This window comes from Dipodomys spectabilis, unplaced genomic scaffold (assembly GCF_019054845.1).
Source record: "Dipodomys spectabilis isolate Male_0828 unplaced genomic scaffold, ASM1905484v1 ptg000118l, whole genome shotgun sequence".
Taxonomy (NCBI): Eukaryota; Metazoa; Chordata; class Mammalia; order Rodentia; family Heteromyidae; genus Dipodomys; species Dipodomys spectabilis.
In genome coordinates, this window is record NW_024870795.1 from 2,802,678 (window position 1) to 2,830,674 (window position 27,997).

A 27,997-nucleotide genomic window follows, 5' to 3' on the forward strand; every position below is an offset into this window, starting at 1 on the left:
GGGCGGAGGGCGCGCGAGCGTGCGCACGTGCGGCGGCGGCAGTGCGGGCTCGGCGCCCCCCCACTCGCCCTCAGGCTCGCCGCTGATTGGCTGGGCGCCGTGACGGGCCGGCCCCCGCCCGGGGCGGCGGCGGCGGGCGCGGGTGCCCGCGCGTGGCTGTGTGCCGCGTGTGCGCCGGGGTGTGCGCCCGCCGCCGCCGCCCGGCCGGCCGGGGTGCGGGAGACGAGGGAGCGCGCCACGCGCGGCCGCCGCGGCCGAGCCCGAGGGTGCGCGGCGCCCGCCCGGCCATGGCCCCCGCCCGGGGCCGCCTGCCCCCCGCGCTCTGGGTCGTCACGGCCGCGGCGGCGGCGGCCACCTGCGTGTCCGCGGCGCGCGGCGAAGGTGAGCGGCGGCGGGGGTCCGGGCGCGGCGGGGGTCCGGGCGCGGCGGGGGTCCGGGCGCGGCGGGGGTCCGGGCGCGGCGGGGGTCCGGGCGCGGCGGGGGTCCGGGCGCGGCGGGGACGGCCCGGGGCGGAGGGGGGGCGGCGCCCCGGGCGCCACGCGCTGCCTGCGGCTCAACTTCCCCGGCCCCGACCCTGAGGAGCTCCAGAGCCCGCGAGCCCGGGGCTGCGAGGCCGGGAGGCACCGAGGCAGAGACGTGGGTTAAGGGACCCGCGGGACGGAGGCTGGAGGGCAGGGGGACGGGGACACGGAGCCAGGACTGGACCGGAGACCAGCCGAGAGGCACGGAGCGGAGAGGGGACAGAGACGGGGCAGGGGACAGGACCGGACCGAGCGGCAGGCACTCGGGGACAGAGGGACACCAGAAGGAGGGACAGGTTCAGATCGCTGAAGGAAAGGGGGCTGCAGATGGCGTTGAGAGACAGGGCCACGAACTGAGAGGAGCGGCCAGCAGGGAAGAGGACCCGGCTTGCGTGGCGGGTAGGGGGACACCCAGGAATGAGGGGTGCCCTGGGAGCGGGGTGAGGGCGTGGGGGGAGAGTACCAGCTGGAGGAGAGGCGGCTTTGGTGGACAGGAGGAGTGGCTTCGGAGGAGGGCAGGGGCTGGAGAAACTGAGACTGGCCTCGGGTCAAAACCGAGTGACCCAGTCACTCCTGCCACGGGGGCAGGAGTGGGGGGGGGGTGGACTGAGTGTTCTGGAGCAGAAGGATCTGGGAGGTAGACTTCTGGGGAGTGGGATAAGGGAGAGCTGAGAGGGGCCCTGGGACTCCCCACCCCCTAAACACTGTAGGTCTACTTGATGATGACACTGGGCTCTGCTTCCCATGCCCCAGACCCTGGCCTGCACCGCCTGTGCTTGGAGGCACTGGCCCAGGATGCTGGGGCTGGGGCTGTATGCAGGAGAGGGAGCCGCTGTGGGGAGGCAGAGCTCACACCCCCCCCCCCCACACACACACACTCAGGCAGCCTACCCACGGACACACACACTCATCCGGCTCACCTCTGTCAGCAGACACAGGCCAGTGAGACTCCGGGCACAGAGAGGCCCCCCTCCCCTATACACAGCCATGCAACAGTGTGCCCACACATGCACATGAAATACACACGTGACATCCATGCATGCATGTGTGTCACAGCACCCTCAAACTTGCTCACAGAAATGTATCCCAGTTCCCCAGGAAACCCTGGGGCAGCAGGGAACCGGGGCCATGGCAGGGAGAGGTGGGATGGCAGGCAGGCAGGCAGAGCAGGGCTGGCCGTGTGAGCAGCGATGAGGTTAGATTTTGAGGACACCAAGAGAGGGTCATATAGGAAGAGCTCAGGGTTGTGGCACAAGAGGCCTGAGGCTCTTGGGGCTTGGCCAGAGAGGACAGTTTTCCAGGTTTGGGAAGGGTTGGTTGGTTTCTTGATGGCTCAAAAGGAGTCCCTCAGCAAAGCCCTGGGAGTCAGGGTGCCTTACTTCACCCTCTTTGAGGGTGGGGGGCATTCTTTATAGAGTCACAGGCTGTGAAGCCAGCATCTTTGGGGAGGGCATTTTCCCAGCTCTCATCTGAGGACAGGCTAGAGCTCGGGCCAGGGACGTGGGCAGCAGAAGGGAAGGCTAGAGTCTGGGTAGAGCAGCCCGGGGCCAGCATGTGATCAGTGCAGCAGAGCGCCCAGCTGGGCAGGGTTTCCCCATGCAGGTCAGCCAGCCACAGGATGCAAATCCCAGGGTACGCTCGGGGCTCCAGCAGCCCTTTCTAGCGCCACCCCTGATAGTGCAGGACAGAGGGAAGAGGCTGTGGGGTCCAGTAGAGATGACTGCACCCAGCATAGCCACCACCGTTACCCTCAGTGAATAAGCTGTGGGCTGGGCCAGACCCTACAGCCCCCCAAACCTCCGCTAGGCTTATGGCCCCTTGTTGACTTCTGGGGGTGAATTATCCTCCACTTTGGATTGGTCTTCAGGGCATTCGCATCCCGGCTGATACCCCTTGACCACCCCGGATTCTCCAGCCTCACCACCATGCATTGTGTCCTAGGGGAATGTAAATCAATTTAAGTATTAGTCTCAGTGAAATGGAATGGGGAAGGTGACAGTGCTGGAGAAAGAAAGGAATCGGATAATGCCTTCCACAGTCAAGTGGGAGAGGCCGAGGAATTATCTGTGCCGCTTAGAGCAGGAGGGACCCATTCGGTTCCCCCAACCAGCCCGGGCAGCAGGCCTAGGAGGGCTGCCTGTGGACATCTGTCAGATCAAGAAACTGAGGCCCGGAGGTATTCTGGGATGTGCTGCATTGACAGCCCCCAGAGAGCACGGAGTCCAGGCCTCTCTTTGTGAGTAGGGAGACAGAGACGGGCCCAGAGCCGGCAGGTGACTCCATCTCTGGCAGGTAAGAGGCAGGGGAGTGGCCAGCTGCAGTGTCCAGGCCTAACTATCCTCGGGGACTCAGGGCCCTGCCAGGCAGGCCTACTGCGGGAATCCCATCTGGCCCTGATCAACTCTCACCAGCCTGGGGCTTCCCTTGAGAGGTGGGGATGATTCAGAGGGAGAGAAAGGGAGGAGAGGAGGAGAGGGACAGAGAAGGATCTAGAAAGTATTGCCAACAAACGGCTCAGGAACCCTATAGCCCTTCCTGCACCCTGTAGGATTGACTTTTGACCTAAGTGTGGATTATCTGAGCCCCCGGACTGGCTGATAGTCACCCCCAAATGTTCTAGGGCTTTCCACAAGAGGGAAGAGCCCAGAAGGTGGCCCTGAAGTCAGGGTATCCCCCCCTCCGGCCACTGGGGACAATCCTGGGCAGTGGACATTCATAAGGGTAGGGGCAAGTCTGAGCTAAGCCCATTCTGTGCCAGGAGAAGGGGCCTAAGCCCCACATCTGGGATTGGGGTTAGGGTGAGGGCAGCCCACCTGTGTCCTTTCCCTACCCTCTCTGCCAACGGGTCCCCTGCTGGTCTGGGGGAAACTGCAGTGCGGCCCCCTCCCCCCTCCCACCAGCCAGCAGAAGGAGAGAGCTTGCCTGACCCAGTTTTCTCTCCATTGCCTGAAAGGGAGGGAGGGAAGCAGGAAGCCTTCTCTGCCTGTGCCCCTGGCGTGGGGCTGGCTCAGGGAGGGGATCCCTCGATGGGCATTTGCTCCATCCTCTGACCCTACCCCAACCCTGAGCACAGAAGCTCCTTCCCTGGTCTGCAGACCTTCTCCAGCTGGTATGGGGAGGGGGCTGACTACAGCGGGGACGGGGGAAGCAAGAAGGAAATCAGCAAACAGGAGCGCCCTCGCGTCACGGTTCCTGAGGACACTTGTCTCCATCTTGAGGGCCAGCCTCTGAGCTATGCCAATCTCAGGCAGAAAGATGTCCCGCCTCCCCAAGGGACAATTCTAAGAAGGTCCAGCTGTCACCTCTGTGACAGGCCTGTGGTCTGGGGTAGTTGGAAGGAAACTGTGAGCCCTCTCATCCAGTTGCCACCAGACAGATGAAGAGGAAGCAGGGCTGTGAGAGGTGGAGGTACTTCCCCAGGCACACATAGCAATGGAGATGGCTGGGATGGGAGCACTGACTCCCGAACAGCTCAGTGTACCTCTGCATCAGTGACAGGGAGAGGCCGGAGGCCAGGACTTAATGCAGCATAGGTTAAGAGCTAGCTCTGGGCCAGGCTCTAGTCCTAGTGGTTACTCCAGGCTTCTTAACCCTTATCCACAGTCTTCCGTGTTACCAACCCGTTTCACAGCTGAGCAAGAAAGATCACTTGCTAACAAGTGGCTGTGTTGAGAGACCTGGATGTCTCAGCCCAAGCATGGGTTCTTTACCTCGTCATTGAAGCCATGCAGGGTTCCCTGGGGCGCAGGGCATGACCTGGCATGGACTTGCTTTGCTGGCCACACCTTGAGGTTCTGGACAAGTTCCCAAACTTCTCAGAGGCTTGCACCTTCCACCCTAAAACAGAAGCAATAGCGACCGCCAGGGGCTCTATTGAGAGTCACAGGAGGCCCCTGACAGAGTCCAGCACACAGCAGGTTTACACTAGGCAGGTTTACACTAAATCCCTCATCTAAAGGGCCAGCAGTGCCAAGCAGCCTCTTGGGAGGCAGGGAGACCCATAAACTAGGCCTGTCTGGGCAGTAAGACGTCCCAGCATGAATGTGACTGTCAGGTCCCCAAGGTGAGTCGAGGGGCAGGCCATCTTCCCAAAGCCACCACGGTCCCCATTCTCTGGAGGAAACTGAGGCTCCCAGAGGGGAAGGTGACACACTCTGAACTGCATGAGCCACTGGGGAGACTGGACACCCAAGTCAGGGGTCATGGCAGGAGCCTGACACCCTCCTTCTCGTTTTCACAGTGAATTTGCTGGACACATCGACCATCCACGGGGACTGGGGCTGGCTCACATACCCAGCTCACGGGGTAAGTGCTGGAGCAGCGTTATCCTCTGTGAACCATGAGGCGGGTTCAAGTCTTAGCACCAGAAAGATCAAAAGGAAGCAGGAGCCCAGAGAAGTGAAGGAATTTACCCGGGACACGCAGCAGTGGGGGACATGATGCCCACATGGAGCCCAAATGCTACCTTAAAAATGCAGGTGAAAGCCAGGCCCTGGTGGCTCACACCTGTAATCCTAGCCGTGCAGGAGGCTGCAATCGGAGAATCACAGTTTGAAGCCAGCCTGGTTGGAAAGTCCATGAGACTCTTATTTACAATTAACCACCAAAAAAAGTGGGGAGTAGAGGAGTGGCTTAAGTGGTAGAGTGCTAGCCTTGAGCAAAAGAGCTTAAGGAAAGCTCCCAGGCCCTAAGTCCAAGCCCCAGGACCTACACACATACACATAAAAATGCAGTCCTTCCTCACGGCCATGGCAGGAGATGATCCTGCTGTGTCTGCGGAGCCCAGGAAAAACTTTGTCCTGGAGCCTGGGACTGGCCCAGAGAGAAACAAAGAGGAACACGAGGCCCAGGGTCCCTGGCCTGAGCCCTGGAGAGGCTGGTATATGGAGACTGCAGCTCCTGCTTCCTGAGTGATCTCCTGCCTAGCAGGAAGGGGAGCCTTTGGAGATGGTTCTTGAAGTTCTGCCACCCTCTGCTTCTGGAGTCTCCCAGCCACCTGCACAGCAAGCCTGTCCCAAGCTATCTTCACCATCAGAAAAGCTACCTAGTTGCCAGGCAGTGTGCAACCTTAAGGGTGAGGATGCTCAGCCTCCTCACCAGTGTGATCCCGGCAGGCCTCACCCCTCCCTCACGATAATATGGGTGGGTGTGCTTGTGCCCTGTGCAGCTGTCTAGCTGTCCAAAGTAGGTGATACAGGACAATGAGCAGCTGGAGGCTAGAGAAGGGAAGCCATTCGGTTAGCCTCTGGTGGAGGACTGGGCCTGCACTGCACAGCTGTAACCAGGCTGCATCCTTTCCTCTGCTCCTGGGAACTCCATCTGCTGGGACACCCTGCACTTTACCTGGTGCCATACATTGGACCCGTGATCTCACTTGAATCTTACCACTCAGGAGTGGCTGGAGGGAGCAGGCAGTAGGGACCCCATTTCAAGCATCAGATGCCCAAGGCTCAGAGAGGGGCTGTGATGGACTCAGTGCTACTGGTCCAGGATCAGAAAAAGTTGGGAGACAGTGTGCCATAGTCAGCTGCCTGAGTTCCGGAGACAGATGAGCGTGGGTGGCACCCAGCATGGAGTGGCCGATCTGCCCTTGTGCCAGACTTCCAGGAATCTGGCTTCTCTAGACTTCTGAGCAGCTCCTGGGCTGGCAGGCCAGGCTAGGGCCTTGGCACTGGTGGAATGGCTGGAGCAGGCTCAGATCAAACTGATTAATTTATCCAGGCCCCTGGCAGGAAACAGACAGGGAGCAGCTGGCAGGTTCTTTGGTGTTCCATTAATTGTGACAATGACTTTAACCCCAGATGTGGTGCAGTGCTTCCGAGAGCACCCACTGCAGTGGCTGGGGGGGGGGGCATGGGTCCTTCTTGGGGTGGAAGAAGGATAAATCCTTGGAGGTGAGGCTGTGATCCCCAGAGGCCTTGTAGACAAGGACTCTGCCACTGGCCCTGAAGGCAGTGGGCGGCCTGGGAACATGGGGGCAGACCAGCAGGGTGTCAGTGCCCTATTCTTGCAGCATTCTGAGTTTTATCATTGTATCCTCAGGCCTCGAGCAAATGAGCCTGTATGAGCCCCGTTTCACCGGGGCAGGTGCTGGGGGGTGGATGCCACGCTGGCAAGGACAAGGTCAGACATACAGGTTTGTGTCAGGAAAGGTCTTTGGATGCCCATGGTCCCTATGCTAGCACCTGCGGAACAAGCTCAGAACCCTCAGACTCTCAGAACATCAGGAGCAGTGGTCTTCAGCCCCCCCCCCCTTCAGCAACAGGATCCTTAGTTCAAGGACAAGCATAGGGCATAGAGCCCTATAGTCAAGGCATGGCATCAGTGTCGTGGCCGAATCTGGCCATCTGCCCTCCACCCCAGCTCAACTAGGAGTCCATCTGGACTCGGGCCAGGGTCTGCTCCCTGCTGGCCAGTGGGCCACTGAGGGAGCTGGGGCTTCTCCCTCCCCCTCCCTGCTGTGGTCCCTGCTTCACCCAAGGCCAGGCTGGCCAGGAAACACGCAGACACCACATGCAGGAGGCCTGGGGAGGGGTGCTAGGTGTCTTGTCGCCCTTCCCCCCTCCCCCGGCTGCCTTCAGATGGGTCACCTTCTATATCACCTTGCTGGGTGCATGGAGAACCTCGGGGGATGGGGGCAGGAGATAATTCCAGCACCTTCCTTTCATTTGTGTGTGTGTGTGTGTGTGTGTGTGTGTGTGTGTGTGTGTTGCTGGTGCAGTGCTGGGGTCAGACCCAGGGCTTCTGGCATGCTAGGCAGGCTGAGCTGCAGTCAGTCCTATTCACTGTTACTGTGGTAAAAGGCACAGAACAAAATTTACCATCTTAGCCACTTAAGCGTGCAGTTCAGGGGCGTTATATATATCGCCATTGCTGTACAGCCATCTCCATCCACCGCTAAACTCTATTGCATAAAACTGAAATTCCATACCCATTACGGTTGCTCCCCATCCCTCCTCTCCCATCCCTCGGCAACCTCCCCTCGACTTTCTGCTTCTATGAATCTCACGTATTTGGGTACTTTTTTCTATATGTGGAACTATAGCTCCACTTGTCCTTTTGTTTCTAGTTTATCTTGTTCGGCATAAGGTCTTCAAGGCTCATCCATGTTAAAGATTAGAAGGTCATTCCTTTTCTTTTTGGTTGGTCGTGGGGCTTGAATTCTGGGTCTGGGCACTGTCTGTCAGCTCTTCAGCTCAAGGCAAGAGCTTTACCACTTGAGCCACAGTGCCACTTCGTTTTCTGGTAGTTTATTGGAGATAAGAGTCTCACAGACTTTCCTGGGCTGGCTTTGAACCGCAGTCCTCAGGTCTCAGCCTCCTGAGTATCTAGGATTACGGGTGTGAGCCACCAGTGCCCGGCTGGTCATTCCTTTTTTAAAAAAAAAAAAAAAAAGACTGAATAATATGCTATTGAATGTAAATTGACATTTTGGTATGTGCATTCACTTGTGTTACTTCCACATTTTGGCTATCATGGGACTTTCCTTTGTTTGCCGTGCTGGAGTCAGACCCGGAGCCCCCACGCACACTCACAAGCCCACTGCCATTGTGCTGCATATATCTCTCCCAAACCCTGCTTCCATTTCTCTGGGCATGTGCTCAGAATCGCTGGATCATATGGTAATCCTATTTTTTAATTTTTCTGAGGAAATAGCATACTGGCTCCCATGGTGTCTGGATGTTCTATCTTCTCACTAGCAACAAACACATAGGCGCACATCCTTACCCACACCTATTTTCTGTTTGGGGCTTAGAAAAAAAAAATATGAGTATGAAGTAGTGTCTAATTGTGGTTTTGATTTCTATTTCCCCGTGGTCAGTGAAGTTGAGTGCCTCTGATGGTCTATTTGGCCATCTGGGTATCTTCTTTAGAAAGATGTCTATCTAGGTCCTGAACTCATTTTGTTAATTAGGCCATTTGTTTTCTGTTGTTGAGCTGAAAGAGTTCTTTATATGTTCTAGATATGAATTCCTTACCGTTGGCAATGATAAGAGATTGGCAGTCCTCTCCTGCTTTGTGAGCTCAGTGGAGAGTGCCTGGGTTTTTTGTTTTGTTTTGTTTTTTCTGAATCACTCTGACCAAGTCAAGGCATCTTGGGACTCACCTAAGTGGAGGCCCTGGGCTAGAAGCTCCTAGCTTTGGGTGGGGGCAAAGACCCTCTAAAACACCGGGACTGAGTCATACATCAGCCAGTCACTCAGCAAGTACCAGTGTAGGACTTGAGGTGGGGGCACAATGCAGTGTTCTGTGCAGAGGAGAGGACCCCTCTAGAGCAGACTGGAAGCTGCTGGAGCAAGTCCCCGCTCTCTGCAAGGATGAGCAAAGCGGTACAAAGACGGACAGAGCCAGCGCCGTCTGTCACTCTAACCCTGTGACCCCGGACCTGTGGCGTCTGAGCGCCTAAGTCTGTTTCCTCACTGTTGTAAGTCAATAAGCAGGCCTTCCTGGAGGAACGGTAGCTGGCAGATAGCTCTGGGTGCCTGGCTGGGCAGCAGGGGCCGTCCATCAGAGGTGGCTCAGGCGTCTGTCTTCTCCCCAGGACTCCTGGGCCAGGGCTGTCGTGTGGCCCGGTGGTGGCCGGGGGGGGGGGGGGGGGGGGGGTTGACACGCACCAGAGGGTGCCATCCACCTCCGATTAACCGGCTGCTTTCCATGCGCTCGCAGTGGGACTCCATCAACGAGGTGGACGAGTCCTTCCGGCCCATCCACACGTACCAGGTGTGCAACGTCATGAGCCCCAACCAGAACAACTGGCTGCGGACGAGCTGGGTGCCCCGCGACGGCGCCCGGCGCGTGTACGCGGAGATCAAGTTCACCCTGCGGGACTGCAACAGCATGCCGGGCGTGCTGGGCACCTGCAAGGAGACCTTCAACCTCTACTACCTGGAGTCGGACCGCGACCTGGGCGCCAGCACGCAGGAGAGCCAGTTCCTCAAGATCGACACCATCGCGGCCGACGAGAGCTTCACGGGCGCCGACCTGGGCGTGCGGCGCCTCAAGCTCAACACCGAGGTGCGCGGCGTGGGGCCGCTCGGCAAGCGCGGCTTCTACCTGGCCTTCCAGGACATCGGCGCCTGCCTCGCCATCCTCTCCCTGCGGATCTACTACAAGAAGTGCCCCGCCATGGTGCGGAACTTGGCGGCCTTCTCGGAGGCGGTGACCGGGGCAGACTCGTCCTCGCTCGTGGAGGTGCGGGGCCAGTGCGTGCGGCACTCGGAGGAGCGGGACACGCCCAAGATGTACTGCAGCGCCGAGGGCGAGTGGCTGGTGCCCATCGGCAAGTGCGTGTGCAGCGCGGGCTTCGAGGAGCGGCGGGATGCCTGTGTGGGTGAGCGCGCCTCGTGGGCCTGGGCGGGGCTTCCTTGACGGGGCGGGGCCTGGGCGGGGCTGCCCATTGGCTGCGGGAAGGGGAATGGGCGGGACCACTGGGTGTGGGGCGGGGGCTGGGCAGAGCTTCCAAGTGACTTGAGGCTTGAGAGAGGGCCTAGGGGGCAGCCGATTGGTAGGGGGAGAGAAGTGGGCGGGACCTGTGGGTGATGGAGCAGGGGGCTGCTGGTTGGCTAGGAAAAGGGAAGCGGGCGGGACCACTGTGTTAGGGGCGGGGCCTGGGCAGAGCTGTCATCGTTCTGGGCGAGGCTGCGGGTGCGTGGGATATCTCTGTGGCACACATTACACCTGGGAGGAGGGAGGACAGAAGACCTTGGAGGAGGCTTCAGTGTTGGCACCTGCGTGTGAGCCAGGAAGGAGACAGGGACAGGCAGGTGGGGCCCTCAGTGGACTGGATATGTTTTTTTTTTCAGGCAGGGGCACAGGGAAATGCTCACAGGTTATCTTACATACCTAAGCCAGGGAACGATACCACAAGCTAACTCAGGCCAGATTTTGTTGTAAGCACTTTGTTGTAAGCATGTCTGAGTTAACGGAACATATGCACGTGTCAGATGTTGTAAGTATGTATGAACCAACTGAATCCTCACCGCCCCCCTGTGAAATAGGAACTGTTATTCCGGTTTTATAGATAGAGAGACTGAAGCACAGAGGAGGTGAAACGACTTGTCCAAGGTCACACAGCTGGCAAGTGGCAAAGCCAGACTCTGTGCCTCCCGAGAGTCTGTGTCAGAAACCACTAAACCTCTAACCTATCAACTAGGGGGAGAGTGAAGGAAGTGGACCTCAAGTGAAGGAATGCATTGGAGCGGGAGAGATGTGCAGAAAAGGGCACTGTTCAAGCTAGACCCAGGCTGCCTGTTTTCTAGGAGCAAGTTGTCCAGGGAGAGAAGAGCAAGGTCCTGTAGAGGACAGTTGAGCCCCACGGTGCTCTAAAACTGGGTCAAGTGTGTACTGGGGAATCCAGATCCCAGGCTGTGTGTTTGTGTGTATGGTCAGCTGACACCTGTGGCCCCCGTGGGGACATGTGGGCAGACATCCTGAGAGCTCTGTGGGCAGACAGCTGGTACCCAGCTGGTACTGGGCTTGGCTGGCGTTCCTCGGCTCTCCCTGGTCCTCAGGGGTTGGACGCTTATCATGCAGCCTCCAGGACACAGCTAAGCCTGACTGTTGAGACCAATGTTGTCCCCTACCCTCCGGGTGCTGAGGTGCTCACAAGGGGATGTCCCTTTGCATGGATGAGAGTCACTAGAGCTGTCCCTAGCCTCCCCCTGTGAAAACCGGGACTGGGCCCTGTCAGCCACTAGAATCGCCTGCAGCAATGGGGAGCCATGGTCAGGGGCCAGGACCCACTGACCCCCTCAGCACCTCTCCCTCTGCCCCACAGGCAGCAAAGTCCTAACAGGTCCCGGGTTGCTGATAGGACTGAGTAGAGTGTACCAGAGGGCGCAGGCTGGCGACTTCATGTGACCCAGGGACAGTCCTGAGTCCATCCGGTTTCAGCTCTGGTATGATCAGAAATCCCTGGCACTGAGCCCTCCTCCAGCCTTCCAGCCCTTCTGTGGAGGCTCTCTGCCTTACTTATGTCCCCAAATGCCATGTGTTGTCACCTGTCCTGGGCTCTAAGCCTCAAAGCACCTTCTGTGGCATTGTCTGTGTCTGCTTTGTTCTTTGCTCTGTGGTGTCCAGGCTCCCTCCCCGCCCAACTTGGTTCCCATGGCAGACATCAGTGCTGCTGGCTTAGCACTCCCACAGCCTCCCTGCTGTCCTTGCAGCTGACAAGGACACGCCCCGCAGTGCTCATGAGCCCAGAGTGGCAAGGCAGGTATTCTGTGTCCATCTGCAGTCAGGGAAACAGAGGCACTGGAGGTCCTGCCACTTGCTCAGTCCTCACTGATGGGAAGGGGTGGAGCTTGGAGCTGAAGTCAGGCCTGTACTTGTTCTGACCAAATGGAGGCTTTATTTCTGAAACGCAGGGCCTGGTGCTCACTCAGCTTTCTTATTCATGCTGGTACTTGACTACTTGAGCCAAGCCTTCAAGCCTGTCTTTTTGCTGGTTAATTGGAGATGGTGTCTTTGGATTTTTCTTCTGAGACTGTCTTCAAATCTTGATTCTCAGATTTCACAGGCTGGGAATGTGGTTTAGTGGTAGAGTGCTTGCCTAGCATGCATAAAGCCCTGGTTTTGATTCCTCAGTACCACGTAAACAGAAAGAGCCAGAAGTGGAGCAGTGGCTCAAGTGGTAGAGTGCTAGCCTTGAGCAAAAGAAGCTCAGGCTCTGAGTTCAAGCTCCAGGACTAACAAAAAGGAAAAACAAATCAGATCTCAGTTTCCTTATTAGCTAGGATTTACAGGCATGAGCCACAGGTGGGGGCTTTTAACCTTGTCTCCACCGCCCCTCCCTAGCAGCTCTTTCCTACAGAGCTTTGTGACATGTTCTGGGGTGCTTGCCACGTGCAACGTGTGCATAAACGCTCGTAGATGTTAGGTCAGGCCTTCTGCTGAGCACTGAGTGTTCCAGACCGCAGGGGCCTGGGCAGGGAGAACCCGCCTTTGGGAGTCCATGAGTTTGCCATCCTCAGCACAGGCCTCTCAGTGAGGTACTATATCCCCAGTTCACAGATGAGACAAACGGAGGCCCCTGAGTATTAAGTGGCAGAGTTGGGACCTGATCCCACACTAGCATGCTCCAGAGCCCAGGACTCTTCAAAATGTCCACAGAGTCCTCTTCAGAGCCCACTGCCTTTCTGCTGGCATCACAGTCAGGTAGCTAGTGACAGGCCCAGCACAGCCCATGAGGACCAGGCAGGCAGGCTGGCTGGTGCTCACCTGCTCGGGTCAGCTCTGGCTCCCGGCTCTGGATGTCACCAGCAAGTATGAAAATGAGGTCTCCTATCCCTCATGTGTGCTACAACATGCTGGCCCATGGGAAGGACGTGGAGGTGGAAGATGGAGCCCAGAGGACTGGATCTTGCCCCAGGCTCCACAGCATGTCAGGACTCTCGGAGGGAACTTTGGGGCCTACACAGCAGGGCCTCCCTCGGCCCAGAGAGGCCACAGCTAGACCTATTGCCATTAAAAATAATAATAAATGCCAAAGCCAGGTTAGGGAATTGCAGCGTAATTTTCAGTTTCACATTTAAATCATAATGCCACGTAATTATGCTAGATGCAGGATAATTACAGGTTTTATAAAAATATTAATTCCTAGTGCGCTGCAGGCAGGGAGATTTGGGAATCGATGCCTGTTTGAAGTCCCATGACGGGGAGACATTGCCCGGCCCTGCTCCTGGGCTTCTGTGACTGTCAGCCTGCCACGGCTGGCTTCCGTGGGAAGGAGCAGCACAGGTCCCCAGTGAGGCCCCGCCCTGCAGCCCTGCCCATGTGACCAGCCCTGACTCACAGAAAGTTCTGGTCCATCCTACAGCCTCAGCACCTCCTCCCCAGGCAGCCTGAGGGGGCAATCGGGCCCAGCAGGAGCGGGGAGCTGCCTGGTACCCCTTTTGGCCACTTTATTGTCCTCCATACCGCTCCAGTCAGTTCCTGGGAACCTCCCAAGCCCCCAGAGCCCCTGGCCGGTGCCAGGCCCCTGTTTCTTGATGGGGGATTCTGTGGGCAAACTGCAGAAAAGAGCCTGGCTCGTTGGGGCCCTGAGCCCCTTCCTGCAGTGCTGGGAGAAGGGTCAGGAGTCCAGGACCTACGGTAGCGGGGCACCATGCAGCACGGCCTCCTTCCACCTGGGCTCCTGTCTTGTCTCACTATTCCCCCCTAGAACCGCCCCCCAAAAGGTGATGGACAGCTCTGGACTTCAGGAGGGGAGCAGGAGGGAACAGCAAAGTCCCTGGGGGAAAAGGGCCCTGCCAGGTCACATGGCTCTTTAGAGGCCTTGTTAAGACTGCACTGGGCCTCAGAGCACAAACCATGGAGAACTGGTCCAGCTTACCTGTGGGAGATGGAGGACCAGAGAGGTGATGTGACTAGCCCTGGGACACACAGTAAAGAGTGGTAGATGGAATCTCAAATCTCTAGCTCCCCAAGCCATCCAGTTCCTGACCCAGTGACCTCAGGGACAGACAGTGGCTGCTCTCCTCCCCTCCCCCGAGTCCTGGGGAGGGGGAGGGGCCATCCACAAAGAGACAGCTGATGTCCCAACCACCGTCCTTCCTGTCACCTGGACGCAGAATATAAATCACCCTCTGCGGCCCTAATCATCTTTCTATAAATATCAGAGCCTCATTTCAGAGGGGGAGCAGGCACAATGAGCTCTTTTGCCTTCCTGACTGTGTTTAAAATCTGATTTAGAATTAATTTCCTTTGCTCGTCCACCAGCAGACACCTTATTTGTCAAATCTGCAGCTCTTCACAGGGGGGACAGAGAGGTGGCCAGGGCCACAGGCAGCTGCCAGCCGGCCAGGCGGCCTGGGCAAGGTGCCCTCGTTATGGGCAGCAGCCCCTCCTGGCCCCTGGCCCCAATTCACAGGCTCCGGAAGCACCCTGGGTGTCCGGGCAGGGCCAGGCCCCAGCCCAGAGCATCTCCATCTGTCTGAGCCACTAATTCCCAGCCCAGCTTCCAGGTCTGCGGCTCCCTGAGGCCTAGTGATTAGTATTCTTATTAAAGATTATTTTATTTTCATTGTGGGGATTAATCTGGCCTTGACACGTTATAGCCGTGTGGGTATTAGCCAATGTGTGGGAACTGCTGAGTGATGCGATCTCTCAGCCCAGGGGTGGTGTGCACAGTGGAAGAGTGAGCGCTTTCAGCTAGGACCTGGGGCAGGGCACGGCAGCTCCCTGGGCCCATTTCCTTTCTGTCAGGCAGTTGAGCAGGGCTGTGGTTGAATGATGGAAGCCCTGGGCTCCATCCCCAGTGCTGCCAAAGCAAACCCAGTGGTGTTGGCTGCTGACACCATCATCCATGTCAGACACTGGCCTGAGCTTCCGTCTTCATGCATGTGGCCTACAAGGCCAGTTGCTGCCAGGACCCCACTCTACAGATGAGGAAGCCGGGGTCCCATAGCGTGGCCATACGTGGCTCTGGAGATGGGGTAAGGAAGGAAAAGGGAGCGGGCAGCCCGCCCACTGCTTCACCATGCTCAGGTGGACATCACCTGGCTTGCTCGCTTGTCCCTGTGTGCTCTGACAGCTCCCCGACAGCAGGTCCACTGCTCTGGATCCTGGTGCCTGGAAGAGGCGGCATGGATGTGGGCACAGGGGTCAGCAGGGCCGGGGAATGTGCAGGGGCACCGGGGGTCTGTTGCTCACAGTGGCTTTGCTGGCGTCCAGCTCAACCACAAGGTGCTGGGGTGTGTGTCAAGCCTCTGCTGAGGTGCCACCCCCAACAGCTCCCAGTACTGAAGCCTCTGGCCAGCTGTGCCCCCAGGACTGGCCCTGGGGGTGGGGCGGGGGAGGAGGACTGCTGGGAAGAGGAGGGGCAATCTGTATGCACCAGGAGCCCAAGCCTGCAGCCCAGCTGCCAGTCAGGCCTGAGCCCTAGGGGTGCTTTGAAATGGAGTCCTGCCTCAACACAGGGCTGTATTGTCTGCATGATGCCACTGCCAAGCCCCTCCCTGCTCCGCAGCTCTGGTCTTTGCAGCTACTCAGGGCTTGTCATTTTTCTGATTCTAGGTTTTCTCTTAAATCTGCAGAATTTTAGTTTTAGCTAAACAGATATGCAATGCTCTGAAATGATCCCTTTTTCTTTTTCTTTTTTCTTTTGTTTCTTTCTTTTTTTTCTGTTGGTTGTGGGGGGCTGAACTCTGGGCCTGGGAGCTTCCCCTCAGCTCTTCAGCTCAAGGCTAGTGCCCTACCACTTGAACCACAGCACCACTTCCAGCTTTTTTCTGCTTATGTTATGCTGAGGAATCAACCCCAGGGCCTCATGCATGGGAGGCAAGCGCTCTACCACTGAGCCACCTTTAAAAAAAAAAAATCTAAAATAGACGCCAGTCTTAAGGCTTGAACTCAAGGCCTCTGTCCTGCCCATGAGATTTTTTTTTTTTTTTTTGCTCCACTTATGCCACAGCTCTAACTTCTAGATGTTTGGTGATCAACTGGAAACAAGAATCTCATAGACTGTTTTGCCCAGGCTGGCTTCCAACTGCAATCCTCAGATCTCAGCCTCCTGGGTAGCAAGGATTATGGACATGAGTCACAGGTGTCGGGCTAAAACTGTCTTGAACACTGTCTTTTCCAGAAGGGTGCTTAGTCCTAGTGAGCCCTTTGGTTGTCCACATGGCACAGGATTTAGTGCCAAGGAGGCAAGTGGACCTGCCTGGCGATGTGACATTGGGTCCACCTGAACCCCTGGGGCTTCTCTCTGGCCACAGCAAACACTGTGGGAGCAACTCATTTTGGAAACTTCCCAGGGTTGCCTGGGCCAGCTCTGAGTCCAGTGCCAGGGACTTTGAGTTGAATAAACCCTCTTCTTACCAACCATCTGTCCACAAGGACTGAGCTGCCCCATCCAGGAGGAGACAAATACAAAGATAAACACATATATCCAGAGTCCCTGGTGAGTCTCAGGAGTGTGTGTGTGTGTGTGTGTGTGTGTGTGTGTGTGTGAGAGAGAGAGAGAGAGAGAGAGAGAGAGAGAGAGAGAAAGAGTGAGAGAGAGAGAGAGAGAACTGCAATGAACAATTGAAACAAACCATAGGAGCTCAACAGGTGGGCTTAGTGAAAAAGGCATCCAAGAAGAAAGCATGGCATGTGCAAAGGTCCTGAGGGTGGAAACAGCCTAACCACTCTGGAGAATGGCCAGAGGTTTAGTTTGGTCCAAGGGTGAGAAGTGAAAGAGGCTACAGGTAGGTTCTAATGTAGCGGGGAGTGCTTTTTTTTCTTCAGTCATTTGTGGGGCTTGAACTCAGGGCCTAGGCACAATTCCTGAGTTCATTGTGCTCGAGGCTAGTGCTCTACCACTTTGAGCCACAGCCCCACTTCCAGTTTTTGAGCGGATAGTTGGAGATGAGAGTCTCACGGGGACTTTCCTGCCTGGGCTGTCTTCGAATCACAATTCTCAGATCTCAGCTTCCTGAGTAGCAAGGATTATAGGCGTGAGCCACTGGCGCTGGGCAGCAGGGAGGATTTTGGATGCCAGGTTCTCTAGTTCAGTGCTGGGAAGCCTCTGGAAGAAGGGTTGGATGGGCAGTGAACCCCATGAGGTGCCCATTTCCTGGAATATTTGCACTCTCTTCATGGCTGACTTGTTCTTAACCTTCAGGCTATAGCTCCCGCTTCTCCTGCTCCTTGGACAGGCAGCCTCTGCAGTGTTCACTGCTCCTCCCTTGGGCTCCTGTTTCCTACCTGGACACAAGCCCCATTTGCTGTGCGCCTCCTGACGTGACTGCTCCTGGAGGCCCCCCCCGCCCCCCCCCCCCCCCCCCCGCATGTGAGGCTATGCCTAGCTCAGGGCTCTGCTTCTAAGCAGTGATTGAGTGAGTAAGTGACTTCACAGGCAGTCGGCGTGAGTGCGGGCAGGGCTGGAGGCCCACATTATCCTCCAGGGGAGGAGGGAAGCAGGTGGCAGCTAGGAGACAGGACGGGGCAGCCCACCCTTGCTGGGCCGGTCTGGGAGGGCCCAGCCTGTGTTTCCTGCAGTGGGCTTCCCCGGGGAGCTTGGAAACTCGGCCAGGCGTTGGCTCTTCCACCTCCAGTCTCCAGCAGGACTGGAAATCTGTCTTTACCAGGAGGGCTCCAGGTTTGGGAACCAAAGGCCTTCTGCATGTGTCTCTTTTCTACCCAGCCTCCGCTCCTGTCTTGCTTTTGCATCCCACCCTCCCCCAAGCCATGCCCACGCTGTGGGCCCCTCCTTTCCCTCTGGTCCCCACGGAGGACAGCATCTGAGGCTGAGGAGAGGTGTGGGGAGTTGGAGAGGCTGGAACTCCAGTGTCAGCTCTGCCCCTGACATGCTGTGAGACCCTGTGTAAGCCACAGGCCCTCTCTGTGCTTCTGGAAAGGAGGGTAGCACCTCCTGATGCCGTGGCTCTGCACGGCTGCTCCTGCTGGGAGCTACCAGGAGAGCTGGGGCCAGGAGCACTGTCCCCAGGGCACCCGGGTGGCCGGCTCACCGCAGCTGTCTCTCCCCCACAGCGTGCGAGCTGGGCTTCTACAAGTCAGCTCCCGGAGACCAGCTGTGTGCCCGCTGCCCTCCCCACAGCCACTCCGCAGCCCCGGCTGCCCAGGCCTGCCACTGCGACCTCAGCTACTACCGTGCCGCCCTCGACCCGCCATCCTCGGCCTGCACCCGTGAGTACGCCTGGACCACGCCTCCCTGGGGCCCCACGGGGCTGGGGACTGAGGGACCTCTCCAGACTCCAGCACTGTCCCCAGTCCCTTGCCTTCTCTCGGAGGGGAGGGGGGTTCACCTGTCTGTTCCCTCCCTCAGCCTCTTCTCTCCAGAGGGCATTAGGGGTGGGAGTCAGAGGAGACCCCCCTCCCCCGACTTCCAAGCTGGGCCAGCCTGGGGTGCTGAGTGTCTGGAGCTGCCTCTTAGGGGTGCACCGAGCGCTCTGTCGCTGTGTTCTGGCCATGTGGGTCTGGTAGGCAGCAGGCCATTCCTGCAGAGGACCTGTGTGTAGTGTGTGTGTGGTATTTGTACGCCTGGGTGTGAGGGAGACGTGTGTGCCTGTGCTCTCCCATCTAGAGGATTCTCAGGCATGAGTGAGGCAGGAGCCTGGAGGGGACTCAGTCTTGAACATGCATGTCTTGTGGCTTAGTGTACAGATGCACACCTGGCCCTGCAGGTCAGTGTGTGTCCGGAGAGGCTGTGCTTGCGTGGGGTGGCTTCGTGACACCGTGGCAGTGTGGGCTCCTCGGGCAAGATGAGCAGCCAGACGGCTGTGGCCTCCTGTGTGCAGCTGGGCCGGCCCTGGCTTCTTTCCAAACCACATTCATTAAGCCACTGGGAACAGGAGCCGGCCAAGGGCTCGGCTGTGGTGCGCACACCTTCTGATTTTGCTGTTCCTCGCAGACTGTGATCTGTCTTTCTGAGATCTGCAGGTCTAATTTCTAGGCCCAGAATCCCTTGCCTGGGATTCTGAGACCCCAAGTCCCAAGTGCCCTCCTGTCCTCCCCCAGCCCTGCCCCCTGCAGTGGATCCACCCCAAGGCCACGCCTCCCTCCAGAATCTTCCTGCTGCCCACACTGGGCAGGGCTGGGGGCTGGGGTAGGCAGAGGGGGCGGGGAGGGGGGGCTGCCTGGAGCACACAGCCATGAGCGTGGCAGCCTCGCGACTTCCTCATGCTCCCTCACAGAGGGCTCCGTGTCATTTGGCACAGAGTGCAACACAGGGGCTAAGGGACGGAAGAGGGGTCAGATGGCATGTGAGGGGATGTCGCTGGGCCAGGCCCCGGACACCTCCCATAGGCTCTGGGTGGGAACTCAGAGGCTTAGCCTAGAATCTCCGTGGTCCTGCTTGGCATGGGAGCTGGGGCTCCTATGCGGGAGGCTGATGCTGTACTTCCGGGCCCGGCCCTCCGGGAGCTTCCAGAAGACAGAACAGATGTGGCCTCATCTCCAGCAGCTCCCAGTGTGATGGGGGCATACTTTCCAAGGATGGGGACACTGTACCAGCTCTGCCTGTCACCCTCTGCCCCCAGGACCCCCCTCAGCCCCCGTGAACCTCATCTCCAGCGTGAACGGGACCTCCGTGACCCTGGAGTGGGCCCCTCCCCTGGACCCGGGCGGCCGCAGCGACATCACCTACAACGCCGTGTGCCGCCGCTGTCCCTGGGCCCTGAGCCGCTGTGAGGCGTGTGGCAGTGGCACCCGCTTCGTGCCGCAGCAGACCAGCCTGGCACAGGCCAGCCTCCTGGTGGCCAACCTGCTGGCCCACATGAACTACTCCTTCTGGATCGAGGCCGTCAATGGAGTGTCCCACCTGAGTCCCGAACCACGTCACGCTGCTGTTGTCAACATCACCACGAACCAGGCAGGTAGGCGAGAATCCCCGGCCCCACTCAGAGTGCTGCCTGCCCAGGGACCTGCTGCGGGCTGCAGGCAGTAGTCACTCTCCCTACCATGATCTAGAGCTGGGGCTCTTCCCACCCTTAGAAAAGCGGGACATGGGTGGGCTACAGCGGCTCACGCCTGTCATCCTAGCAACTCAGGAAGCAAAGGTAGGAAGATCAGGGTCCATAGATAGACTTGGATAAAAGGAAGGGAGAGAAGGAGAGAGGGAGGGAGGGAAAGGAAGGAAGAGAGGGAGGGAGGGAAAGGAAGGAAGGAAGGAAGGCAGGCAAGCCAAGCAAGCAAAAAGGACTGAAAGTATGGCTCAAAATGAAAAAGGCTGGAGGTATGGCTTAAGTGCTAGAGCACATGCCTAGCAAGTGTTAGGCCCTGACTCAGAAAACACAGAGCTAGGCTCAGTGGCTGTCATAGGCCTAGTTCCAGAACTTTCTCTCTCTATACTTCTGCTTCCCCCGGTAGGGTGGAAATGCTCACACTTGCCTCTGTGCTTGGGAAGCACAAGGGAGAGCACGCTGCTCAGCCCAGCGCCTGGCCCAGGGCAGCGATTCAGCACACCGCTGTGACGGCCACTTCCCTGAGCTGCTGCTATTGCTATGGCTGTGGACCACGGCCGTGGACCACGGGGCCGCTTCTAGCTAATGGTTAGCTCAGCCCCTGGACGTGCAGTCTCTCCAGTCCGCTTATCAGAACTCACCTAAGAGACGCCTGGGGCAGCTTCCCCATCAATGCTGCCTCATGCCCTCCAGGCCTGGCCCACAGCACCCTGTCCCTGGCCACAAAGGAAGACTCAGGCCCAGATTGCCGCTCAGTAGTACTCATGCAGTCAGCAAGTGGCAGCAGGACTTGAACCCAGATCTTTCATACTCCCACCTTGAATCCTGAACCTGTCATTCTCTGCTGCCCAGGCATCATCTACCTGGGAGACCCCTGAACGGCAGCATGTGGGAGCAACACCACCAACTCCCTCCTAGGACTGGGCTTGGTGCACACAGTGTGAAGCATTCCGTGCCTGGGGATACTGAGGCCCAGAGACAGCAAATGACTTGACTTGTCCAGGGCCGGGTGTGACCCCACACCTGACTCCTAGAATGGCAGGGTTCCTCTGTTCAAGACCTTCCCAATTACTTCTTGATTATTTTCCCCCATGGCAGTCATCCCAGAGCATTTATTGGCACCTACTATGTGCAGTCTCTGCCTTCAGCAAGCTCCCAGGCATTCTGGGGAAACAGGATGCATGACCCTATCAGGGAGGTGGGTGCCAAGGGGGTGGAAACAGAGATGAGCAAGGGGTCCAGGCCTGAGGGCTGCTGCAAGGGGGCACAGGGAGCAATGGGCATTTCTTCCCACTTGGCCTTAGCTGACTCTCCACACCTCCCAACAGACTGAGACTCAGGAAGGAGGGGTGCAGGGCAGAAACAGGGCAGGGGCCAGCTGAGCAAGGACCTCACAGGGTCTAGAGGGGGGAGGGCTGGGACAGAGGCCTGCAGGGCCAGGCCACTGCCTGACACCGGCTGGCCGGTCACTCTAGCCCCGTCCCAGGTGGTGGTGATCCGGCAGGAGCGGGCCGGGCAGACCAGCGTGTCGCTGCTGTGGCAGGAACCCGAGCAGCCCAACGGCATCATCTTGGAGTACGAGGTCAAGTACTACGAGAAGGTGCGGGGTTAGGGGCTCAAGGCCCAGTACGGTGGGTGTGGGGGTACAGTGGGGACACAAGGTCAGGAAGTACTGTAGAAGGTGCAGGGTGGCTGAGCTCAAGTACTACAGGTGTTGGGCAGCGGTGGGCTGGCAACAGATGAGGGCGTGGCAGGGCCTGGCTGACTCTGCCCCCCCCTCCCCACCGCTTGCCCCTCATCCCCTGTCCCCTCCCCCCCGGACAGGACAAGGAGATGCAGAGCTACTCCACCCTGAAGGCTGTCACCACCCGTGCCACCGTGTCAGGCCTGAAGCCCGGCACACGCTACGTGTTCCAGGTCCGAGCCCGCACCTCGGCTGGCTGTGGCCGCTTTAGCCAGGCCATGGAGGTGGAGACAGGGAAGCCCCGTGAGTACGGAGGCTGGGAGGCAGGGGATGACTGGGATTTGAGGCCAGGGAGGGACTCAGAGAAGGAACAGTTCTTACCCGAGGCCTCAGCACAGGTGTGGCCCATCCCCTGCAGGTGTCTCCTATGCCCTGGCCACAGGTAGCCTTACAAAATCCCAGAGACTGCCTGTGAGTTGATGCTGTCCACAGCCCCATTTTACAGACAAGGAATGTAAAGATCCAAGGGAGAGTTCTCCTCAAATGCAGCCTTAGTATTACAGGGGTTGGCGAGAAATGCTGGTTCCCAGGCCTCAACCCCTCAAAGTCAGAAGGCCCAGCAATGGGGGCCCAGCCATGGGATTTCACAAGCCCCTCAGGTGATTAAGAAGCATTTCAAAGGCCCGTGGACTACACCAAGCCTTTGAAATCATTTGGTGCGGGAGGAGACGGTCACATGTGCTTTTCGTGAAACCTCATAGGTGCCTCACAGCTGTCCGTCCATACTCCCCTCCCTCCCAGTCTGAGAGGCCGGTTTTCCACTCCAGATGGCCTCAGGGGGCTCCTGTCACTTGCTGGCACCTGTGTGTCTAGTGTGCGCATGGGTCTGACCCCACCAAGACTGGAGGTGGAAGTCTTGCCTCCTCCAACTCATTTTCTGTGGGGCCTCAAGTAGGTCACTTGAGTTCTCTGAACCTCAATCTTCTTACCTGAAAGCTGCCTTAATGCAAAGATCTTTCTCGCAGGCAGTGGGGGGAGAGGGAGAGTCATGGGACCTCTTGAGTGCTCCACTCTCCTACTTGGGAACTGCTAGAGCATCAGGCAGGACACATGTTTCTGGCTCATTGACTTAGAGAGGGGAAGTGACTCTTAAAAGCCTGCACCGCACCGGGAAGCAGCAAGCTCCTGAGCCAGGAAGCCTAGCAGCCTGGTGGCCGGGCCTCAGAAGGGAGCTTATCAGATGGGGTGGGTGGACACGGGCTGGCTCGTGGCTGAAGAGGCCACCTGGCGGCTCCAGGAGGGCCAGGGCTGAGGGAAGCCCCCTTGCTTCTGTCCCTCCAGGGCCCCGCTATGACACCCGGACCATCGTGTGGATCTGCCTAACGCTGATCACGGGCCTGGTGGTGCTTTTGCTCCTGCTCATCTGCAAGAAGAGGTGAGTGGGCCTGAACCCGGTTCTGGGCCTCCTCAGTACTCTGCCTCCCATCTGCCCCAGCCCCACCAAGCCAGGGCTTCCCAGGTGTGTGCCTGAGGCTGGCTCACCTACAAACCTCTCATTTAAGCTCAGTGACACTCCAGGTAGAGTTGGCCTCGCTTTGCCGGTGAGTTCATTGAGACCAGAGAGATTAAACTACTTGCCAGCCACACAGCAGATGGACAGTAGGTCTGTCAAACCTGGGGCCCTGCTCTCAGTTGCTCTCCCCTGTCCCACTCTCCTCTAGAGGGAGGTGGAGGATCAATACTGAACGTGGGGTTCACGATCCCAGGTGGTGAAGATTGGAGGAGAAACAGGCAGGGGAGGAGAAGAGGCTGGCCAGGATAGCACAGTGGGGCTGGTGTGGGAAGCCTTGGCTAAGGGCGGCAGGGGACATGGGGGGAGGAATAAGCTGGGGCTTTGCAGTGATGGTTGGCCAGGCTGGATGGCGCTTTGTAGACTGAGCTTTGTGACTGCCCCAGCTGCCTGTCCAGACGTAGTGAGCCAAGCATGGTGATGCTCCCCCACAGACTTCCCTGCCAGGGAACAGGTGGGGTGGGGTGGGGTGGGGAGCCAGCCTGTCCCCTAGATGGGAGATGGGCTGGGGTTGGTCTGGGCCCAGCAGAGCAGTGACCGCCACTGTCCTCTGCAGACACTGTGGCTACAGCAAGGCCTTCCAGGACTCAGATGAGGAGAAGATGCACTACCAAAACGGACAGGGTGAGTGCACAGGAGGAGGCCCCGATGGCCAGGGCTGGCCTGGCCCCGCTGGGAAGGGCCAGCCTACAGGACAGATGCCTGGTGTCACAGAGCCACTGCCAGGGGCCCCTTCTGGCCCCTGCCTGGCTCACAGACCCCTGAGGACCCTCTGGCCAGGGAAACGTGCACACACACGCGCGTTCTGCGTGATTTCAGGGGGTTCTTGCACAGAGAGATTCTCAGGACCTACAGAGACCCCAAAAAGCTAGGCAGATATGAGGATACCCACCTCCACACCACACTGTGCCCAATAGTGTCGATCATGACACCACGCCCATGGGACCGAACGCAGCCTTGGAACCCTCCTTGCACAGCCCACGAGGCAGCCACTGACAGGCAATGCCGGCACTGTGGAGAAGCCCTTTTTGTGTGTTGTGGGGCATATCTCCACCCCAGCACAATTTAGGAAGGCCTTGGGGCCTATAGAAGTGACCCCGGAAACAGCAGGTTCTACCTCAAATTTACTGGACACCAAGACCCCAGAGCTGCGTCATAAGAACCCTGCTTTCACTTGGCCAGCACCTATGGGACACCTCCTGTTTGCTCCCCTATCTAGAGACTCCCAGAGATGCCTCTCCCTTCTCCCCCAGGGAATTCTGGGAGAGGAAGTTACCTTGAGCCCCACTGAGTCCTGCTCCCCACTCCCCAGCACCCCCCCCTGTCTTCCTGCCGCTGCATCACCCTCCAGGGAAGCTCCCAGAGCCCCAGTTCTGCGCAGAGCCCCACACCTATGAGGAGCCGGGCCGAGCGGGACGCGGCTTTACCCGAGAGATTGAGGCCTCCAGGATCCACATCGAGAAAATCATCGGCTCTGGTGAGCCTGGGGGTCTGTGAGCCTCGGGGGGCACCGCGGGGATCGGGGGGAAGAGAGGGATGGATGAGGAGCCAGGCGGTAGGCACTGGGTGTGCAAGGCTGGGGGAGAGAGGACCAGGCTGGCACCGGGGGCACCCACTGCTCTGCCCGCCTTGGCGGGGTCCACAGGGGAGTCTGGAGAGGTCTGCTATGGGCGGCTGCGGGTGCCGGGGCAGCGCGATGTGCCCGTGGCCATCAAAGCACTCAAAGCCGGCTACACAGAGAGGCAACGGCAGGATTTCCTCAGCGAGGCATCCATCATGGGCCAGTTTGACCACCCCAACATTATCCGCCTCGAGGGTGTCGTGACCCGAGGTAAGTGCCAGGCAGGGGGGCAGCCCCACCCTGCTGAGCCCCTCCTGCCCACAGAGGGCCCTGGGTCCTTCCTCTGGGCCACCCTGCTCTGACCTTGTCCCCCTAGATGTCTCTGGGATACTCAGCTCCCCAGAGAGATCTGTAGACTCCCTGGGGCCTCTGGTCAATAGCCCACCCCCACCATCACCACTACCAAGAGCCTCTATCTCTCCCTCCGCCATTCAGGCCGCCTGGCAATGATCGTGACGGAGTACATGGAGAACGGCTCTCTGGACGTCTTCCTGAGGGTGCGTGACCACCCGCTGCCTACACAGGGAGCGTCAGTTCTGGGTGTAGGGGATGGTGTAAAGCCCCAGCCTCTCCCCCAGCTGGCCCTGGGCACACCTGGAGAAGGCAGAGGCAGGTATGAGGCGGGGTCTGAAGGGTCAGCCCATCGAGCTGCCTGTCAGCCCCAGCCACGGAAGTCCTGCCGCTCTGTGGCTCCCTGCTGGCCTCTGCCAGGCTAAGCGTGGCTCCGTGCCCTGCCTCCCACCCCACCAGCTGGGAGAAGCAGCAGATTCCAGGTATTTGCTGAGCGCTGTTGGGCACAGGGCTTAATTTCTCTGGCCTTTAACTTTTTTCTGAAACCCAGAGCAACAATGGTCATGGGTCCATCCACCCCACAGGGTGTCTGTGAGCTCTGGGGCCCTCGGTGCTTCATCTGCTTCATTGTGGACAGCAGAGTGTCTTGTACATTGCAAGGAGCTGCCTTCACACTCGTCATTGACTCCAGGGTTCCTGGCCCCAGGTCAGGTGCCTACAGGGCCTTCCCATCGCCCATGCCAGGCCATGCTGTGTCCCCCCTGCAGAACCATGACGGGCAGTTCACCATAGTGCAGCTGGTGGGCATGCTCAGAGGGGTGGGCGCTGGCATGCGCTACCTGGCAGACCTGGGCTACATCCACCGGGACCTGGCCGCCCGCAACGTCCTTGTGGACGGCCGCCTGGTGTGCAAGGTGTCCGACTTCGGGCTCTCCCGGGCGCTGGAGGACGACCCGGACGCCGCCTACACCACTGCCGTGCGTTCTCTCCCTCCCCGCTCCCCTGGGGCAGGTGGCACCGTGGGCCCTCCCAGCCAGGGCCCTGCGCCTCCGGGCAAGTCCATCTCCTCCTTCAGGAAACGGGCACCACCTTGCTGCCTGCCCTTTATCACCTGTGCCCAGGGACACAGGCTGGTCCAGATTGTCACTCTCCGGGAAACCACATCTCCAAGTCACACACAAACTCCACATCTGTCTCTGGAGTTGGGCAGGGCGTTCTGTGGGAGTCCAGGTTGTCTGCAAAGTTCTTGGGCCTGCCTCAAGCCTGGAGTCTGAGCTGCAGGGCTCGGCCTGCCTCACTCCAAACACAGCCTGTCCCCCAGATCTGCCCAGTAATGAGCTTAGGAAACAGCTCTTGTGAAAGGCTCTCGTGAGCAAATAAGTAAGGGGAAGGGGGAAGAAGAGAGATAAGGGAGAGGAGAAGGAGGTGGGAGGAGAAGAGAGAAAAGGAAAGGGAGATGAGAAATGTCGAGAGTGGGGAGGATGAAAGGAATAGAAAAAGGAAAGGGAGAGCGGAGGAAGAGGGAGAAGAAGAGAGAGGGAAAAGGGGAAGGTTAGGGAGGAAGAGGAGGAGGGAAGGAGAAGGGAGGAAAAGAAAAGGAGAACAAGAAGGACCAGGCCCGCCCTCTGTGCTGGCTCAGGCCCTGATATTAATGGACATGTGCTGAGAGAGTGTGGGGCTCTGGGCTGCTCCCACATCCCCTCCCCCTCTCCCTGGATAGATGTTTGGGAAGGTGGCCGCCCTCTGTCCCCCACTGCACTGGGAAACAACCTCAGAGTTCTGCCTGACCCAGGCAGCCCTCAGCACCCCCTCACTCCACTTCTCCACCCTCCCCACAGGGAGGGAAGATCCCCATCCGCTGGACAGCGCCCGAGGCCATTGCCTTCAGGACCTTCTCCTCGGCCAGCGACGTGTGGAGCTTCGGCGTGGTCATGTGGGAAGTGCTGGCCTACGGGGAGCGGCCCTACTGGCACATGACCAACCGGGACGTGAGTGCAGGGTCCGGCCGGGCCACGGTGCCATGGGGCCTGGGAAGTCATGGGAAGCATGACCTGAACCCAGCACTGTGCCCGCAGGTCATCAGCTCAGTGGAGGAGGGCTACAGGCTGCCCGCGCCCATGGGCTGCCCCCGCGCCCTGCACCAGCTCATGCTGGACTGCTGGCACAAGGACCGGGCCCAGCGGCCTCGCTTCTCCCACATCGTCAGTGTCCTGGATGCGCTGATCCACAGCCCCGAGAACCTCAGGGCCACGGCCACGGCTGGCAGGTACCCAGTGCCCGCCCCAGCGTCAGCTAGGCTGGGTTGTCATCCTAGCATGGCCCCAAATAGACAGACTAGATCCAAGCCTGGCCCCTGCAGCAGCCCCAGCCCGAGCCCCAGCTCCTGCCCCCTCCTTCCTGGAGTCCAGCCTTGTGAACCCTCCACCCACCGCAGAGCACCGATGGGATCTGAGGCCCTGGCAGGCCACTCACTGAGACCCGTGTCCCCAGGTGCCCTCCCCCTGCCTTCGCCAGGAGCTGCTTTGACCTCCGCGGGGGCGGCGGGGGCCTGACTGTGGGGGACTGGCTGGACTCCATCCGCATGGGCCGCTATCGAGACCACTTTGCTGCTGGCGGTTACTCCTCCCTGGGCATGGTGCTGCGCATGAATGCTCAGTGAGTGAGAGGTGTATGGTGGTCCCCCGGGACAGGGCAGGGAGGGAGAGGCAGGTCTGGTGAGGGGATGGGTGAGGTTCTAGCCTCTGAGTTTCCAGCCACCCTGGTCAGCACCTTGCTTGCTTCGTCCTCAGGGACGTGCGCGCCCTGGGCATCACCCTCATGGGCCACCAGAAGAAGATCCTGGGCAGCATCCAGACCATGCGGGCCCAGCTGACCAGCACCCAGGGGCCCCGCCGGCACCTCTGA

General features: G+C 58.8%; 1 protein-coding gene across 1 annotated transcript; it reads left to right on the forward strand.

Annotated features, from left to right (window-relative positions):
- Positions 1 to 287: 287 nt before the first annotated feature.
- Epha8 (EPH receptor A8) lies at positions 288 to 27,997 on the forward strand. Its single transcript, XM_042688610.1, has 17 exons — positions 288 to 381; positions 4,762 to 4,826; positions 9,189 to 9,852; positions 17,997 to 18,152; positions 19,505 to 19,840; positions 21,403 to 21,527; positions 21,752 to 21,914; positions 22,953 to 23,046; positions 23,738 to 23,805; positions 24,494 to 24,658; positions 24,827 to 25,012; positions 25,238 to 25,299; positions 25,861 to 26,070; positions 26,932 to 27,081; positions 27,169 to 27,359; positions 27,584 to 27,748; positions 27,883 to 27,997. Exons 1-17 carry the CDS (start codon positions 288 to 290, stop codon positions 27,995 to 27,997), a joined length of 3,009 nt encoding a protein of 1,002 aa, XP_042544544.1.

Coding starts and splice junctions, on each gene's coding strand:
- Epha8 (XM_042688610.1), top strand. CDS start 288: ATGGCCCCCGCCCGGGGCCGCCTGCCCCCCGCGCTCTGGGTCGTCACG. Junction 23,047..23,737: donor CTGCTCATCTGCAAGAAGAG/GTGAGTGGGCCT, acceptor TGTCCTCTGCAG/ACACTGTGGCTACAGCAAGG. Junction 25,013..25,237: donor CGAGGGTGTCGTGACCCGAG/GTAAGTGCCAGG, acceptor TCCGCCATTCAG/GCCGCCTGGCAATGATCGTG.